General features: G+C 41.5%; 1 protein-coding gene across 1 annotated transcript; it reads left to right on the forward strand.

Moving 5' to 3' along the window:
- The first annotated feature begins 2,085 nt into the window (after positions 1 to 2,085).
- cox7c (cytochrome c oxidase subunit 7C) lies at positions 2,086 to 7,220 on the forward strand. The gene is made up of 3 exons (XM_030359455.1): positions 2,086 to 2,263; positions 6,584 to 6,731; positions 7,124 to 7,220. The coding sequence occupies exons 1-2, from the start codon at positions 2,189 to 2,191 to the stop codon at positions 6,698 to 6,700; spliced, it is 192 nt and encodes a 63-aa protein (XP_030215315.1). The 5' UTR covers positions 2,086 to 2,188; the 3' UTR covers positions 6,701 to 6,731; positions 7,124 to 7,220.
- Positions 7,221 to 20,423: the final 13,203 nt, after the last annotated feature.

Here is a 20,423-nt window from a genome sequence, read left to right on the forward strand (position 1 = left end):
CTACTAAGTAGCTTGTTGTGGCCGTCTGTACAATATATACAAACCTTTCCTTGCCCCACAGTAGATGATTAAATGTAACCGATTTGGATGAAATACAAAAAAAACTTTATGACTCTGTTGTTTTTGCACAATTTTTTATTTAAGTTTGCTATTTGAGAATGTCTTAGATATAAATATTTTAAAACATATTTCAACATAAGAATTTCATTTATTTTGAACCAATTCTGTGAACTAACAAATCTCATCTTTGTTCAAATTTGGCAAAAATGATAAGGATTCATATTTGCAACCAAGATTCAAGTTTACTGTTTATTTGGCCCCATATCAATCGCTAGAAATGTTATAGCAAATTATTCCAAGGCTTTCCCTTAAAAGGAATGGTAGGCTAATTGGTTATTTTACCACTTAAAAGGGTAAGGTTTTTCTAAATTAAATGCACCACCGTCGAATGCAAATCAGATATAGGGCATGCCTGGGCTGAAGCTAATTGAGTAAATATCCATTTGAAGGTCAAAGACATTTAGGTTTGACTGACTAAAACTGTTTATCAACACACATATGTATCTGGAACGACTGGGCCATTAAACCAATTTTAAACCTGTTAAAAAAAATTAATCTGTGAGTGTAATGCTGTAACCCCCCAATTTAAAGAAGCAATATGTTATAGATTATTTTATAAATTATTAAAAAAACATGCACAAAACACACATTTTGTAAAAAAAAGAAAAACTAATAAAAACAAATTTAATGCTTTGAAAAGAATGAGCTACTAATGGATGATTTGAATTCAGCTGTATCTCGGTAGCATTCTTTTTTTCATAATTTCAGTATACCAACTGTCCTCCTCCTTGGCCTCCTCACTCCCTGTCGGATCAGAGGACTTCGGGGGTTGGCACAGTGGAAGCAGAAGGGATCGAGGAGGTGCAGATAATTAGTGACTGAGGCTGGAGTGTCCTGGGGTGCGTCTGTGTTGGATCACTCTCTGACAGGGTGTCCCGCGCGCTGATATACTTCTGCCTGCCATTGAGGTAGTACATAATCTGAGACACCATGCTGGGCTTACCTGCATGACTGTGTGCCTCTCTGCAAACAGGAGGGCTGTAGAGTGCTGGAGTCATTGGGCACATATGAGAGCTTGGCAGTACCTACTGTGCAGCGGCAGAGTCCTAGGACGGGTGAATAACACCTTGCACCAGTGTGACCAGTGTGCTTTCTACCGAACCAGTCCAAGGAAGTCTCAAGGGCTGCAGAACCAGCTTGTCACTGATGCTCCTATTTTTTTTCCCCGCAAATTACGACTCACAGACTTGCAACATCAATGTGGATGTATCCAACCCTGTTTCATAATAGTGTTAAGACATTTTGTAAAAAAAATAAATGTATAGATTTATCAATATACCTAATTCAGGGATCCCAATAGAGTGCTAGATGCCTGTCAGAGAGGTTCTTTTTCAAAAATGTGTAGTTTATTTCACAAAGTCAAGTAATTGCTATGTCCTTTGCTGAATTGTGTACCTTATGCGTTCAGTGGATATACTTTATTCTGACCTGTAAAAATAGATGGATAAACATGGTCATACAACAAAAAGTATCATTAAAAGCCAGCCGAAGAACCAGGCTACTTAACACGTCTTATGGCCTCTCGAGAGCAGCTGACCCCTGCCTGACCCCCTGGAGGGACTGGACTAGAAGCGACATCATTCTGTTTTCCTGAGGTCAGCAGTGCCATGTAGTCATTAGGAGGATATATGGTTTTTTTTGACCAAAAAATAAATTTAACTAAATCCCTCGGCTGTGGTATTATCAATCCATCTAAAAATGAGGGTATGCCTAAGTTGTATTAACTTACCCCACGGTAAAATGAATGGTTCAACCTATGCCAAACACTGTTCATCCCATAATCTACAAAAACGTACAAATAAATAAAGCATCTATAAGATTTAACTTCATTATTAAATAGGGTCGTTCCATCTTTCTGTTTTAACAGTTGTGAAGCCTCTATATTTAAAATTCGATTAAAATAAACAATTGAACTGCTCGGCTGTTGACTACAATATAAGAACTACATTTCCCGGAGTCCTTCAGGCCTGATTAACAGGATCCTGTGCGCCGCCGGTCTCACACTAGCAGAAAGAAGGTCGCAAGAAGAACGCATCCGAAACCGACGGAAAACAATTTATACAAGATCATGTTGGGACAGGCTGTACGTCGCTTCACCACATCGGCGGTGCGTTCTTCGCACTATGGCGAGGGACCAGGAAAGGTAATATACTTTATAAACGAGTATTTGAACGCTTTTAATGAAACTCGCAGGGTGACCGGGCCTTGTTGTTAGCATGCGCCCGCTTGGAGGTCATTTCCGCGACATGCTTCTTGATCATTTTCTCATACCAGCGATATATTAACATTACTCTGGTTCCCTTAACACCCTTCGTAAGGTCATAGTACATTCTGCACGTGTATGATAAAGAAACCTACCAATCACTGCCGTTTCTTTGCATACTATAGTGGGTAGTAGGCTTGCATCGTTAGCATAAGCTAACCCGGTAAGGCACTCTCACCAAAACCTGGTTCATGTATGAAGCTACAGTTCTGATAATTTCGATTATTATACTTAAACGGTGCTTAAGTTTAGTTTTAAGGCTACACATTCAATTAACTGATGATTTATTATCACTTGCTCTGAAGGAAGTATCTTCAGGTGAATGTCCTAAGGTCACACTGTTATGACATCACTACTAGGCCATGTCTATGCTTGCTTATCCAATGTAAAAGTATCGTACAATTTATATTGGAGGAAACACGTTTAGCACTGGTACCTGTTTAGCATCTAAGGACGTGTATTTGTAGTATGTGCCAGCAGCAGTAATACAATACATTGATGCATGGTGTATGCATGAGATTGTTTTCATATTTGAAGTGGATAGAATGCACACTACAGAGCGCAATCTGTTGTTCAAGCTTTAGTAATATAATATATATCCCAATGAAACAAACTAAAATCCCATGTGGTTCAATTCGTCCTTCAATATTAAACATCCAATAGAGCAGCTTAAAAATTGTAGTGCATGCAGTGCCACCAAATAACAAACCATGACCAGTTAGGCCAAGCAGGTCTTTGTCCCCTTAAAGCCATCTAACACCGCTACGTGCTGAACGTATATTAAGATCCACAAAGATTCACGTTGCTAGTCAGACTGTACATGCCCGATTGCCAAGCGTTGACCTACGCATAGCAATGCGTTGCCCTTCTCTGCAGAGGAACAAGTCAAATAATCGCTGTAGACCAGGGAGCATGCGTAGTGTTTAGTTTTTGTTCACAGCCGGACAAGTGAATAAATGAAAGCACCTGGCATAATGAAAACACATTATCGGACTTTGCAACCTATATTCAATGAAGCAGACTCCGCCTTGTGATTCAGTTTCCGTATTTGCTCTTCAATTTATGTACTTTTTAGGTCAGAACTGCTCCATTGCCTCCTTGTGTAGATGTTAACATGATATTAAAGTATAAACCAGTCAGCTTTGCTAAGATCTGCATTGTGTCACTGAGTCCCGGTTCTTTCCAATCATGGGTTACGCAGAACTGTGAATTCAGCTTAACTCACCAATGCTTTGTTTCGGCTTTGATTCCATTGTCTACCTGTACATTAAATAATCCTCTGCTAAATTCAGCTCAAGCTGTACTTTTTACAAAGCAGGTTCAAGAATAGAAGAGTTTGTTAGAAAAGGTCCACGTGGTTGAACAATATTTAGTGATGACATCACAGGACAAACGGTCCTACTGGACTAAAGCCCACTGAACTAGTCAAGTCATGTTTATCCAGTTATCCTTAAAGATCTCCTAATATACTACTTTTCTTGTCTTAATTTCTTATTATTGACTCCTATAGAGCATCCTGACACTTATCACAGCACATAAAACGATGTAGATTTTCAAGAAACTCTTCATCTCATCTGGGCGCTTTCAGCATTTTCTGTCAACACTCTGCTTCGTCCTTCTCCGCCCCCTTCCTGCCAACCCCACTCCATTGTGATTGGGTACCTTCCGGAAGAGCATGTTGCAGAATTTACCATTACCGAATTTTCGGCCCAAAATGGCCCAAAAGCGCATTTTCGGTTTTCGGCCGAAATACTTTATCATCGAACCTCCGGATGGCCGTAGCGCGGGGAGCTCTTGTAGGGATTGGGCTTCGCGGGGTTTGTTTACCGGCGTTGCTATTGTTAATGGTCTTGTGTGTTCCAACGCTTTATTAGGTAGGCATATCTATTAGGTTTGTATATATTTTTTTTGTTATGAAAAATCACATCAAAAACAAAACAGTGCAAAGACAAACTGCCAAACTTTTTTCTTTTATCAAATAGGCCTAAAGATGACTGCGATTTTTTTTTTTTATTACTGGAAAAAAAACTGTTGCCGGTGTGCAACACTCGGTGTTGGCCTCAACACTGGTAATACCGTATACCGCGGCAACCCTAAATGGTACTAATAATTGCCTTAATAATTTCTTTCGGTTTCGGCCTTGGTTTCCTCATTTTCGGTTTCGGCCAAGAATTTTCATTTCGGTGCATACCTAATTACTAGGGATGGGCGTGAGGAATCGATTACTCGAGTACTACTCGTTACAAATGAACTCGGTTGGTGGACAGGCAAACTCGAGTTTGCTTATACACACACAAACAAAGTTTTCTGAAGCAAATGTATCAATTTTCTGTCGGCGCCACTAACGCATGACGTGGGCACAAAGAAAATTAAATGCATCCATTTCCATGGCGCGTTCCGTGCCGTGTGCAGGCACGCCAGAATTCAAAAAGTTAAGAGATGGCGGTTAAAGCAAATCGCAGCGAAGAATTGAAATACTTTAAAGAAATAGGAGATCATAAGGTGAAATGTAAAATATGCCAAGCGAAATCGAGCTACCAGAAAGTACTATGCGGCAACATATGCTCCTGAAACACAACGGTGAGTTCGGGAAAGCAGACCCGCAGCAACGGTGAAAGTGAAAGTGTGTCGGCTATTTTCACCGCCGCAAAACGCAGCTGTAATCCCGGGCGTGTAGAGAAGATCACAACGCTGAGTATTTCCATAGTCCATTTGCTGCCGTTTTATTTGCAGCTTTAAGCATTTATTTGCAATGGTTAGGCTACTTGTTTCGTTTTTTTTAAACTGTTACAGGCCTTGGTTCGACGTGATTTAAATTGTGAGACGCATATTTATTTTTGTAAGGAAAATGTGTTTTGAACGTTTGATGGACTGTTTTGATGGAGAATAAGCATTACATGTTTGGTTGGTAATATTGCCGTTCATCATCAGGCCTGCCGCCTATTCCTGCTGCAGATGCGTTGCATTCTAAAAATAGATTTGATTTAACGAGTACTCGAGTGATCCTCGAGGAATTCCTTCGATCACTCGAGTTTGGAATTTACTACTCGTGCCCATCCCTACTAATTACCATTAGGGGAGGGAATCTCCTGGCACCTCACGATTCGATTCTGATTATGAGGTCAACGATTCGATACTGAAGCGATTATCGATGCATCTTGATGCAACAATTTTTTTGTGTACATTTCCATGCGTCATTTTCAAAAATATATACATACATCTGGGTTTGCTACTCAGAGTTTGCTAATCACTTCCTACTTTTGTGATGATCATTAAAGACAACAGATGTATTAACTTATCTAATACTTTATAAGGGAGAAAGCTTTGTCACAAATATGACTTTCTATGAACAATGCAATAATCAATGCAGCTTGCATTATAACACAATATGGAAGGATGCAAAAAATAGGTTTCAGTTTTATTTTATTTCTAATCTTTCTTTTCTGTCATTAAAGAAAAAGCTGCTCTTGAATTAGGAGTTCTTGTGTCTGGCTGTGAGTTTGCGTGCATGCTATGCGTAGGCTGAATCGCAATCGTGTCAAGACAAATCAGATTGGCCAATACACACTGAAGATAAATTCAATAATTTTAAAATTACAAAAATTATCCCTCTCTGGCGAACAGAATGTTGCAGCAAGCAAAAAAAAATAATCTTATTAATTTATCTGCATCGGGACAGAATCGTTCTAGCGGGAATCGCGATGCATCAAAGAATCTATTATTTTTCCCACCCCTAATTACCATTCATGGAAAATCCGTTTTTTTTCACGACCGGCGTCCCTAGAGTTTAGCGCTCTGCACAGCCGGTCAGCAGGGAATACGTCTTAATGCTTACGTCATTATTTGACACTAAAAGCATAATAGGCGCTCTTTAACTACACAACACGGTTCTGGACAGCTAAGCGTTATATGAATATAAAATACATATACCGATGGTTCTTACAGATTTCCACAAAGCATCACATGTCATCGTTCAAGGCAAAGTGGCACAACACTCTTGTTTGAGCTAGTCCGACCCTGAATGTTAAAATGATGTTACCTGGTACCCAATACTACCAGTAGCGATTAACAGAGCAGGAGCAATCCATAAACTAAAAACCTATGTGACCTTTTTTGAGCAGTTGCATTTACTTATGTAATATCTGCACCCAAAATTAAGGCTTTTAGCAAGACATGTTCCTGATGTATTGTTTCTTTCAGAACCTGCCATTCTCTGTGGAAAACAAATGGCGCCTGCTCGCAGGAATGGTGTTGTTCTTCGGAAGCGGCTTTGCCTTCCCCTTCATCGTCGTCAGACACCAGATCCTCAAGAAGTGAAGTGATACGATGTTGCTTCGCTGGAGCCAAGGTCAGTCGATTTACATTCCACATCCGGCCCATTTGACACTTTTCTATTTGGGTGGCGAAATTAAATTCTTGAATGATTGCTTCGATAATTGTCTCTGGCATTATCTTTCACACTATCTTTACCTCAACGGAACCCTTCTGAATGCATTACCTGTGTTTCTGGGCTTGACAGCAGCGATGTCATATGGGTCCATATTGGATGAATGTTAAGATAAGCTGGGCAAATGAGAAAAAAATGCTCTGACAGTTTATTGCATACGTTAATGTATATATATCTCTATCAGAACGAACCTGCAGGTCTGAGGCCGTTGTCACATTATGCATTTATTTTCTGTCTTCGTAATGCACGTCTTCAGTCCTCATGCAACTGGTCTTTTTCTTTTTTTTTTTCAGGGCTACAGATGGTACACGTGTGTCCACCAGAGTTCTATTCGTTTCAAAGAATGGGAGTTCCCTAACTGTCTTTGTAAATAAAGTTATCTGAAATCAATCTGATTTTGTGTATTTTCTTTAGCCTATTAAGCTGGTCAATCACCTCTGGCAAATCATCCCACTTTGAAGTCCTTGAAGATTTTTGGGGGTATTTTCTTCCCCATTATCCTTTAGAGGGGAAATAATGGTTTTACATATATCATAATCTGTTTCATGTTTTATTTTCAAGGTCAACTCTCTGTCGAATGGTTTAAAGGCGTGCATTAAAACTATGTTCAAAATGTTAATCTGTCTAATTGCCAGTGCAAAGGCCTTGCCTATTACCTGCAGCCCTGGAAATGGGAAAGTGGATAAATGCATGTCGCCGTTAACAATCTAGTCATTCCTTCTAGATGGATATTATATCCCCATTCTGCAGCGCTGTGCTTCGGTTGAACTCGATGCACCACCTATTTCAGTTCAATTAACCCTGTGCTGTTGGCTATAATTATCCAAGGACAAAGACTAAATATGTGGGTGGGTAGTTCCAGCCGCTTGCATTAGAGAAACAATATGCTTCTACGTTGGACATTTTTACATTCATATTATGCTTGTTGGGATTATATTTGGTGTTGGAAGAGGAGTAGACTTTACTGTAAACTGATGTTTGGTTGGCCGATGGCATGAAAGATTATGAATTGTGAGAGATAAACTGACAATAACCCCCGCAAAAGATCTTAACCTGTAGTCTGAAGGCTGGAGATGAAGCTATTAGACATTTAATGGGTTTAATGATTGGGACAAGTATTCCACTGGTGCAGCCTGTTTAATAATCAAATGGTGTTTCTCATGACTCTAGGGTAGGTGAAGAGAGTACACCCTGTCAGTGTATTTTCTACAATGTTGGGATGCAAACCACATATCCCTACATCACAGCCAAATCGGCACAGTGGGTACACTGCAAAACAATGAAGCAGCCAGAAAACGCATCCAATTTCTTTCTCACCACTTTTTTTTAATCTAACATTTAGTGTGGGTACGGTAGAGGACCCTCAACAAATCATTTCATACTAGTCTTAGAATTTTGATACATAACACTATAATAAAGCTAAACTAAATATCAAAAGGGGCTGACTTTCTGAACTCTCACTGGCAGTTCGGGCAGTATTACTTTAAATTGAGCAAATTATAGACATTGGTGTTCTGGTGTGCTTCAGCACTTGAAAAGCTTATATATATGTATGTATATATATATATATATATATATATATATAATGTATAATTACCTTTTGAAAGAGCATAATAAGATAAAGACCCATATCTTTAGAGTAGGCTGCAGATTTAGCCTTGGGTAGAAACCTTATCACATGGGAGAGGCTGGTTGTGGATGTCAAAAAGAACGTCTCTTGCCCAAGCTTTAATTATGAGTTTAGTTGTAGGTTGGAAAATATAGAGTATCCCATTAATAGCAGAATCCTGCAGTGAGAAACAGACTCCACGACGTCATCAGGGCTTCTGACGATATATATAAAAAGAGGAATGTGCATCAGGGGTTGTTTTAAAGTGTCCCCTACATAAGCGTTCACCTTCAGCCTCAAGCTGCCCAAACATTCTCACGCCAAAACACTGCGACAGCAACCGAGATGAAAAGGTGACCGTATAATGCTTAAACCAAGCAAATGACTGTCTCTAGTAGATGGCTGAATATTCGAAAACCATGGTATTTCAGGGGGTGTTTCCATGAAGCTGTCGCTAAAATCCCTGCTTGATTGCTGCGTGATGTTGATCTCTGTGGATTGGACAGCTGGTTAAGTTCACAGCCAGGAGCCAAGTGTTATGTATGAATAAAGACGCAAAGTCACAGAGCTCTAGTCGGAGCTTCCTACTCCATTTATTCAACCAACTAACTCACGCATGCGCGTCTCACATCAAGAGTGCAAAACCAATTAGAACATGGCAGGTCGTAAACATGTGTAACATAACATGCATTGTTGCAGCAATGTCAAACATAACACCAAGAATGTGCTCAAGCAAGTTTTTAATAATGAATGCTGCACGTCTTTGACATTCATTAGTGAACAAACCTGTGTGCCTTTTACTGGTTAAGTGTATGTCTAATATTGTGAAATAGTTTTTCTATATATGTTTTTTGGAACAACTTCAGCTGCCTGTTGATCACATTCGGGGATTAGTATTACACCAAAGGTAATCTTTATCGCTCGATACCACAGCCAGTCCGATCGCTCGAAAACCGCAGCAAATCAGATCGCTAAAAGGCTCCAGCCAATCCAATAGCTTGAAAACCTCAGCCTCAAAAAAAAAAAAAAAAAACTCATCAAATTGCTTGAACATCCCAGCCAGTCGGATTGCTTGAAATCCCAAGCAAATCCAATTGCTCAAAAACCCCAACAAATCAGATCACTCGAAAAACCGCAGCCAATGAGATTGATCGAAAACCCCAGCCAATCCAATCGTTCGGCAGCCTGAGCCAACCAGATCTCGGGGCCACGCTCAGTGTGCTCTGCTCTGTCTGTGTACAGTCGCGGTCACATTTCAAAGAGCTCTGCAGAGTTCAAACTGAGGCTTGGGTATGCATCATCATATGAATATATATGAGGATATATTATTGAAAAGTTTGCGTATTCGTGAAAAGGTGTGTAATTTGAATGAGTAATAGGAGGTGTCGCATGAAAGCGTGTGCAGAGGCTCATTGGAATAAAACCCCTCAACTCTCACACTCAATGAGTGAGAGTTGATTTGGCAGCTTCGTGGCACAGCCAAACACAAACTTCACAGGGTGTAAACGGAAGTTAACACCCTGGGCCAGATTTTCATGCAGTGCTAGGTCGCCAATATGGGCTGCGCTGGCTACAGCCTGCTTTCATTTTGCAGCTTATGAGAGCTGGGGCTTGGAGGTGGAGCTAAGCGGCTGCAGGTGCAGAGTGATTGTCACGTTAATTTTTTTAATAGCTGGCCTCTGATTGGTCCGCATATTGCCAAAGCGCCACTCTTCGCAATTGCTTAGTTTGACTACATGGATGCGCCGGCACTGCCCTTACGGTGGCCCACAATGGCCTAGATCACTTAAAGGACTTGACATCTCTCCGCCGCGTGGCACTTTGGGAGGCTGCAGGAGGGAGGTAGGAAAGAAGGGAGAGGGGGAAGAGGGAAGGAGAATACATTAGGAGGATTACGCACGCAGCATGCCAGCCTCTTGCAGGAGCCTGTCATGCTGCATTTAGAACCCAAGTGTGAAGCCGGAGAAGAGAGAAAAGATGAGTGTGTGGCACGCACCTTTGGGTTTTTATATTCAGATTATATATTGCACAATCCGTACCACTTTGGTTAAATACATTTGTGTATTTAACCTCTTTTAAACACGCATGCATTTCAACGCAATCATGCTTGTAATTGTTCAATCAGGCAGTGGTTTAATGAAAACTGGTTGAGGTTCTGTTCCGTCGCAGAATAATTATACTCCTTGATCGCATGTATACGGTATATATATTGTGACAGGAAAACCATTAGGTATTATAATCCTCCTCAGGTATTTTGTTCGTTATCATTTACTGTAGCCTATGCTCAAAATAAATGGACAATGCTGTTTTTTTTCATGTAGGCCTACGTATCCGTAAAAAATGTATGTGCCCATTTTTGTCCCCAATGTAAGTGCTGCAGGCTACGCAATACTCCTTTCTGTATCTTGTGTGTGTGTAATCAAATTATAGCCTCATTTGCACTTCACAGGAGAAGACTGGGCTTAGTCTGATGTCAAGCCTGCAAATCCATCCAATAAAAACACAGAACGCTGGATCAGTTAGACTACTAGAGGCATAGGCATATCTGAGGCACACTGTTACAGAATAGACACAATATAATATAACTCAATTTGAATTGTGATAAGTTGGTAGTGGGTTTGGGACTGCGTTGCAAAGACTATTAGACGTTCAAACTTAATTATTCCTCAGGCGTTAGTATCACTGTCTGTATGGGCGCTCATGATGTGCTTTGTTTTTTTTGCTTTGCAACGATAATGCCTGATTCAGAACGTCACTGTTTTTTGATGTGGTATCATGTGGCATGACCATGAAAACCATTTGAATGATGTGATATATCTGCAACTGTGTCTGTTCCCTGACTTCCCGTTGCCCCAGTCTTTGACCCTGCAATGCCAGTCCGTACAGTTTCAAGGACACAGAGGACTCACTCAGAGTTAACTGCTTGGCTTACCATCCCTTCCCCTTCCTTTGTTTACCACCTCAAACATGCTGACTGGTGGAGAAGTACGGAACTGTCAGTGCAGGAAGATGAAGTGAACGCACTCCTCCCTCTTCATCGGGGAGAGGGAGCTCCTCTTCCTCAGCTTTCTCAATGCTGCTGTTATTCCCCTATCTTTAGGGAATTTCTGTTCACAGTAGATGAATGCTGGCTAGACGCAGAGCAGGCTTGGATTTATGTGCGTTGCTTCGTCTTGGAGAGTGGAAATGTGGATGAACTTTTAAATTAAATTGAAAACAAACTATTGATGAAGAATCAAAAATAAAGTGTGCCTTCCTCATAATTGCACTCGCACGCATAGACACGAAAACAGAGACACACACACACACACACACACACACACACACACACACACACACACACACACACACACACACACACACACACACCAAAAAAGCAGTGCACATAAATAATGCACCAAAAATAATGACCAGCTGCTCACACAACCACATGTGACGTAAGCAATTAATTTCCAAGTACATAGCACCCGGCCATGTCCTCACACATTCACATTGTACTTCTTCAGCCCTCACTATTACAATGTTGTCCTCAAGGGTGAAAATAAATGCCCTTCACATGAACCAAAAAGAGATAATTCTGTCTACAGAGTCCAAGTAGCGAGAGGGGACATGTGAGGGCTAGGGCAAAGAGGAGCGCTTTCAATCCAATTTATTTCATTCTCAGTTTTATATTAAAATAATGGGTGCAGAGACCTGGAAGGGGACTTGAAACTTGCATAATGTCTACATCCACTGCAGCCCAATTTAGCCCCAAGAACAGTCTCCAGCTCAATAATGTAACACTTTACACTGCCTGCCTTAATCATAGCCAGATTCAGGGTGAGAGATTTTTCATTTTAAATAATTTTGCCTACTTAAGTGTGTGCTCTCTAACATTAAGTCTTACGCCTGTACCTCTGAAATAATGAAATGTGATTTTGTTAGTCCTGAATTTAAATACAGTGCATTTTACAATTTGTTGAAGAGGCATGGTTTCGTCCCCATTATCACAACTATTTATTTCCCTAGCCTGGTGACAATATTTCAACCCCCTACTGTCAGTTGGCAAAGTACCTGAATTTCATCGTAATTTTATAAAAATATCTTTCTTTCATCACCTTCAACATAAAGTATGTGTGCCTAATCAAATTGGTAATGGCATCTCAAGCCAGTCTATTCCTCCTCTTAACCAGCTTGCCTAACCAATTCCTAATAGGACAATTGAGGGTGGCCTATCTATCATGGATAGTTAAAACACAGCACAGCCAATAGATCCACACACAAGTAGTGTAAACACATTCCCTTTAGCAAATCCCCCTCTGTGTCTCTCTGCAGCTGGGAAAGTGGTGTATTTTTAAAAAGATCTAGATGATAGGAAATCTAACGGGTTGGGTTTTCAGAATAACGAAGTCTCACGGGACTGGAAGGGTCAAGGGAGCAGGAGAGACGGAGGAACAGAAAACACTTGTTTGCTTTGCATATCTTTATCTCCCCCTCCTACTTGAAGACGGACTATATTTGAACCGGTCTCTGCTGGCAACTGTGCCTGCTGGTCTCTAGCTGCCTGCCCTTCTCCGTACTCTAGCACACAGGAATACAACCCACTACATTCAACTTAGGGATAGACATCTGCTACAATAAGCATGCAAAGCACACACGAAGGACCACACACCCACGGGTAGCTGAGTGCTTACTTAGCTGTACGATACACACACACACACACACATACACACCTGCATGCTTGACACACACTCACACGGCCTATTACTGTCTCTGTCTCTGTTTCTTAAGAGACGGTGGCTCATTGGCAACAGCCAAGCTGGGCTGGAATTTTCACAGAGCTGTGAAACACGACGCCTTTTGTAATGTGTGTTAAAATGAAAAGCAAACTTAGCACACTTAATGCCACCACCAATGTATAACCACATGCTGCAAGGGGTGGTTCTAAAATAGATCCAAATCAAACCACCTCCCTTTAGTCAGCCAGCCTCGGCAGACAGTCTCACTACATTAATGTGATTTATTTCAATGCACCTTTTTAATTATATTCACCGTTGGAATAGAAGAAAGAAATCCAAGTGAAGTACAGGTGGCTGTCAGGTTGATCCCGCCTCTGTGTTATTTGTTTCCCCTGGGGGTGTCACCGGCGTCAGCACTGTATAGATGTTGGAATGCTGTTTACCATATCTGCAAGGTATTCACTCATAGCTCTCCGTTATTCTCCATGAGAACCCATGGCAGCAGAGTATGGATAACAAAATACATAAGCTATCTGAGAGCCAAAAGTTGTATAGGGCCCGCAGGGCCGGGAGGGATGGTTAGCCTGATAGCACCCCCAGCTGGGCATAGGCAGCCGGGAGTGTACTTTTTTATATGATCTCCAAACATACTGTATATACCTGGTGGAAAGGATGTAGCAAGCTATGTTTTCCTCTAACTCCGAGTTGTGTACAAAATCATCATATCCTAGTCATGTCATCGTTGTTTGAAAACGACAAAGGCTAACAGTACAATATTGAGGCTTTAGGGAACAATGATATGTGAGTCTACTTTAGTCTGGCAGCTGAGGTTGAAAGCATTTCTATCAGACATTGGGGTGTTTCCTTTCAACAGAGGAATTCATGCCAAATGATGAGTACAATACACATAAAGACCGCATTGAGGCCAATGTGAATAAAAACTTAGCTTCATAGAAGAATGATTTAAATTATTGTAAGACACAGCTTGTTTTTCTGCAGTTTATTCTCTTCCAGGGTGTTCTAACAAATCAAGTGTTGTAGCTAAATGGTCCTTTTCAAAGTTTGATGGACCAAAATGGTGCCCATAACTCAAACGGTGAGGCCTCATTAAATCCATTTAATGCTCTTCACAATATGAAAAAAAAGAAATTGCTTACAGAGATTAGATTTTATGTGCGTTTTTTATCCAAATAGTATAAAGACCCACAGCTTTTTCAACATTCTGAGAAACCATGTCCTTTAAAAAAAAAAAAAAAATTCAACCAACTTTCTTTCTCAGACCTTTAACAACCGTTGATTCTCAACAGATCAAAAGTCTGCGCCTCAGCTTTATTTCATACCATCTGCTGTGATAAGCAAGGCCAACGCATTCAATTATCAGTACTCCCCAAACCACCCTTGTTTCCACCAACCACAGCAACACAGGTTGCCCGGTGCATCTTTTGTTGAACAAAGCCAAGGCTGCTGGACCGGGGGATGCAGAGGGGAGGAGAGGGGAGAGGGAGGGAGGGAGAACAAACGGATGAGAGCAGGGCTGATAAGGGCTGAAGTATAGAACGCAGCACCCTCTGCTCCCCGCCCCTTATCCCCACCCAACCCTCACCCCATTACGACGCTGCTTGCATGGCAAATGAGAACGAGCGGGGTGAAAAAAAACAACATTTACCGCATGTTTAATAGCGTGTGGTGATTGTGGCTGGACGACTGGACCGACTCGGACGACAGGAGAAACCAAGAAGTGTATCAGAACTTTCTCAAGCTGAACTGCAGCTGTGCTGGCTCAGTGAGAGTGCCTCAAAGGAATTGGTTTCTGTGCCTGTGTCTCGACGCCTTTGGAACCGATGTCGTTTCTCATCTACGCGTCTGCCATATTTAATTGCATTAAATAGTAATGACATACGTTCACCAACAGTGTTGCCGCAACTATGACTCCGATCTGCATCTGTGCCCCAGCAGAATAGGAGGAAGTCATTGTTATAGGAGATCTTGCTCTTCCCTATTTCAGTGCATAATATCCAGGATAAAGATTTGAACACATCCTTCACTCTACGTGAAGAAGAAAATCTGTCACTCTTGTAATTCTCTTTGTTTTGCCTGCTTTCAAATTAGTCTGATATGTTGTATACATGCTCTATCATACACAATGGCTACTTTTATTCCCTTATGACAACTATGTCATAATGGTAACTATGACCTCAAGCACCACACTCACTCAAGAATGTATTTCCATTCACAATGGGATTTGTTGCTGCAGCAAACAAAGATGTATGCCTTTCTCACATCTCTCTTTCTCTCCCTCAGCCTTACTCCTTCTGCATCTCAATATACCCCTCATATCTGTTACACTTTTGTTTTTGAATCCAAACTGTTGGCACACAGAGACCCTTTAAAAACGAATGAGGGATCTTTCCGAAAATGGTTTGAACTAAATATGTGCTAGTGAGTTTTCAAAACCTAAGAAAAAGGATGCGTGTATCTTTCATTGAAATTATTTTCTTGAAAGAGAATACAAGAGAAGGGAAGGTTAAAATTGTCAGATTACTTTTTTTCTTGGTTACACTAAAATAATTTACATCATGAAACTTTATCACAGATTACCAGAATTTCACTTTTGTTGCATCATTTCCAGTGAAGAATCCAACATATTAAAGAATGCATTCTCATCAGTATTATCTTGACGCAATAACATCATATTAGTGTCTTCATTCTGAACAAATGTCTTTATCTAACCATGGAAATCTTTCCCCCTTGGCTATGTCGTAATATCAAATACTTTCAGAACATTGCTACAGTATGAAGACTTCAATTGGTGGAACTACGATATTTTAATCTTTAAAAGTGAATTACATACCTTCAAAGGCTTATCAATTTCTCAATCCATAAAGTTCCATTATTTCAACTTTAATGTGGTTTTCCTTGAATGTCTTTCCTTTGATTTTTTGATCTTCAAAGTTAATTGGATTAAAAAAAAAAAACTGAATTCACCAATGCAGAATGGGCATTTATAACATCTATCTTATTTCTGCTATGAGGGGTCCCCTTGTCAAAGGCCACATTATATAAAGTGGATTTCTATTGTGAGAAAAAAATTAAAGAGTATGTGGAGGATGATCGTTTACTTAGAAAGTAGTCTTTTTGCTAATTACATTTATGTTGGATTTCTTCAATTGGTTTCATATGGGTGACCCACTTGCATGAACTCCTATTTTACTCACTTCCCATCTGAGCATTTGGTTCAATTAATTTCCTTTGTGCGATTCTTACATTGTCTCTTAATAGGTGAATGGCAAGTTTCTGAACATACAGCTTTTGAAGAAAAAATATTTTGCACCAGCTAGATGATCCCTTCCTGCATTTACCAAGCCCTCCTTTGATTTAATAACTGACATTGAAAAAATATCCATTTCCATCTAACCTTTTCCACACTAACGCACAGCACCGGCAGTTATGCTTTATTGTCAGCCTTGTGGGAGAGCCCAGGGTTCATGCCACCAGTAAACATGACCGATCACTTTTCCAAAAATATAAGAGGGACATGTTTGCTTCTCCATTAAATGTTGCAAAACATGACATGCAGATGGACAATCGTGTGTCCCCTGCTAGACAACCGGCCTTGAGGTAGTTATCGCGTTGAATATCGAATCATTGAGTGAGTCAACAACGTCACCCTCCTTCACCCAGCTTGAGGAAGAGGAAGCACCGTTGGAGACATTGACAAGACGCGGCAGGAGAGTGTGGTGGCGGAGGAGTTCTGTAAATGTATGCCGGCGATGTGTATCCGGCCAAAACCATTCCACGCAAGTGAGCAATCCCGAGGGCCTGCTCTGCAGCCATCTGTGAATGAAGCAGAGAGAATAATCAGTGGGGAGCGAAAGGTCGCTGGAATCAAATCTGCTGAATCAAATCAACCCGGGCAGCTGCGGGAGGACAGGAAAAATACCGAAAGATGGCGGTGGCTTTGAGAGATAGAACATATTAGAGAAAGAAAATGGCTGATCCGTGGAAGATGGAAAAGGTTTGTTGATGTGAGAAAACTGCAACACAGATAATGAGGCCCAGACAATTATACCACAAAGAATGATGTTGTTCGATGGAGTTTAGAAAAAAATGCTTTGATTATGCCGACAAATGTTCGATATATTTTGATAATTTTGTGATGGGTGAGCATACGAGCCAGTAAGTAAGTTAGTGAGTTAATCAGTTGTAGCTGTTTTTTTTTTACTATTATGAAGAATCCAGCGATGAAAGGATATAGGGGGGAAAGAAAATAGCTTTTCTTGACCTTTATGAGAATAGATACATAATGATCCACCTAGAGGTGATTTGCACTTTCATTAAGACCTATACTTTCCTCTGGAAGACTTCCCTTACTCCTTTACTTATGTATAAAGGCGTAGGGTTCGGGTGCAGTGATGTGCAGCCGAGCAAGTACTGATCATGCCTGTACTTTTCTCCCCACATTTATTATTACGAAGACCAAATACAGTACCCAAGCATTGTCCTTCAATCGTATGCTCCTCAATACTTACTTGACTTGTTTCCCATTCCGATATGAATTGTGGAGGAGCTTGTTCTCGCCGCCATGTATTGCATTGGCTGGTGCACCTTTATGAACTTCCTATTAGTGTCATAATTCTTCTCTATTTGATTCAAAGGGCAATTTTCTGTTATTGTATGCATGGATCTGAAATATAGCCCGTTGTAAGGCTCAGCAGAGCACTTCCATCGTATGGCCGGCTGTAATCTTTTCCCTTCCTCTACCACTGGAGCGGAGTTGGCATTAAACACTGGTTACTGGCGACGCCTGTCAGTGTGGTGTGCAGTGGCCTATGATCTACATCGGTCTGGACTTTAAGTACCTGCCGCACGCCCCTAGCAATTATGGGCTGCTGCACTCCCCTGCCAAAGAGGGAGAGCTGGACATACATCAGATGTGAACAATACCATTATTCCCTGTGAATTATTCATCTGTGGTATTACTGGAGAAATTATTTGAGTCTCTTTCCGTTTCCTTTTTTAGGAGGATAACTTTTAAATAGCGCAGACCTCACATCCACCCATGTCATGTGACGCATTTCGTGTTTTGACTTGGGCCGAAGTGTACGGGTTGTCCAATCACTGTGGCTGTCATCTTGTATTTCGTCGTCATTCGGTTATTATAATCATAAGTCGTTTATTTGTCGTACTCCATCTGTTTCTTGCACTGTGTGTGTCACGCTCCCATTACCCATTCTCACGTTGTGTACCGTAGGCTTATCGGAGCAAAAATATTGTCGTTTTGGCAACCACGTGAAATCCATCCATCCACGCCTTTTTCCTTCCCCCCCCCCCCCCCCCCTTCTCACTCTCCTGCCTGGCCGATTGCAAGTGTCAGAGCGCTTGACGGACGACAGTCCCTCCCTGGTGACTGCGGCAGACATCATGGCCTAGAAATTTCACCTGTTTTCTCCACCCATGTATCATGTCCTAATCATAATCCCCGGCACGTAGGGCGGCTCAGTATGTGGGGGAAACCCTGATCAGTTCCGCCCTGAATGCCTGTCTAATGGTCTACAGTTGATTGGGCAGGAGCAGTGCTGTGCTCGCCAGAGTGGAGGCTGTTCGCTGCAGCCGGGAGACATGGCCCAGCCAGCCAAGGCCCCGGTTGATCCAACAGCGGGTCATCATCATCATCACACACACACACACACACACACACACACACACACACACACACACACACACACACACACACACACACACACACACACACACACACACACACACACACACACACAGCACGCACACACACGCACATACACATACACACACACAGACAAATGTACGTTTGCACATACACACATAGACATACACACACACACACAACGACATTAATAACTGCCTCGAGACTCAGTAATGACTTATGAGGTTGTGAAAGAGAGCATTCTTCCCTTTCATGAATGGTGTGCCGTACAACATAATCAATTTCAGTGCTGCACAAATACATGCCACTTTATTATACACATAACAAATGAGCATTAGGCAGTTGGTAATGCAACCGATTTATCTTGCCCAGGCTTGGTAGTGGCATGAAGTGCGCTCTGCGATCTCGAACAGGACACTACTTTACGAAATCCAACGCTTTTCATTAAAAATGTAAATCCAATCAGCGTTGTAATCTCAGGCTTTGACTTTTGCCGCAGCAAATGGCGCTGAAATAACCAATTCAACCCTAATATCGATCAATCAGAAAGGGCCTCATGCACAGTGGATTAGAGGGGGGGGTAAGAATATAGTGACCCCCCAACCCCCTCTCCTCATTGTGGGCGGAGCGTCTACACGATAGAGTCAACGATATTGAGACAGATCGGATGGATATTAACTGGTGATCTCAGAGAAGTTTATAATAATGACTCAACCCAAACACACACACACACACACACGCACACGCACACGCGCGCACACACACACACACACACACACACACACACACACACACACACACACACACACACACACACACACACACACACAAACAAGTCTCTGTCTCTGTATAATTTTCATCAGAACCGCAAAAGGACAACAAACTAAGTGTGCACCCTCTTGTTTGTGTCCTTAGTTATGTGTAGCCCGGTCCGGTGCATCTGGGATGGCCCCTTGTGAGCTGTGGGTTAGCACAAGCCTTCCTCCTGTGTGCACATGACATACCCTTGCTTGCTCTGAAGCGCCCAGGGTTTAGAAGGGGTCATGGGTCGTGGGCAGAGGCAGCAAACGGACATTGTGTGCCTGTGGTTTATCTCCAGCAATACCCCGCTCCCTGCACACTCTGTCCTAATGAAATCAGTTATTTTTCTCTAAGTTCACGGTTCTTCACAGGCATTGACCTCAGCATGGTACAATCCACATTAGAGCGATTTAAAAAATACATGAGGCGTCTGTGTCCATGGGAAGCACATTTACTGTGTGTGTCTCTTGTGTATTGTGTTGGTTTATCTATTTGTATTTTGTGTATTGGTTTGGTTAGTCTATTGTGTGTTGAATGGAACTATGTGTTCCATTTGATTCTGTGTGTGTGTGTGTGTGTGTGTGTGTGTTTGTCTGTGCACGTCCATATGAAAAACGGAAATTGCTTTACAGTTTAAATGCGAATGTTGGTGTATGAGTTTTTCTTTGTGTGTGTGGCTGGGTGAGTGCATGTGTGTGTTTGTGAGGGTGTGTGTATATGTGTGTGCATGGCCGGGAAAAATAGGATTAAAACTTGCTCATAGTTTGGATGAGGAAAAGAGA

Source organism: Gadus morhua, chromosome 6 (assembly GCF_902167405.1).
Source record: "Gadus morhua chromosome 6, gadMor3.0, whole genome shotgun sequence".
NCBI lineage: Eukaryota > Metazoa > Chordata > Actinopteri > Gadiformes > Gadidae > Gadus > Gadus morhua.

Coding starts and splice junctions, on each gene's coding strand:
- cox7c (XM_030359455.1), top strand. CDS start 2,189: ATGTTGGGACAGGCTGTACGTCGCTTCACCACATCGGCGGTGCGTTCT. Junction 2,264..6,583: donor ATGGCGAGGGACCAGGAAAG/GTAATATACTTT, acceptor TGTTTCTTTCAG/AACCTGCCATTCTCTGTGGA.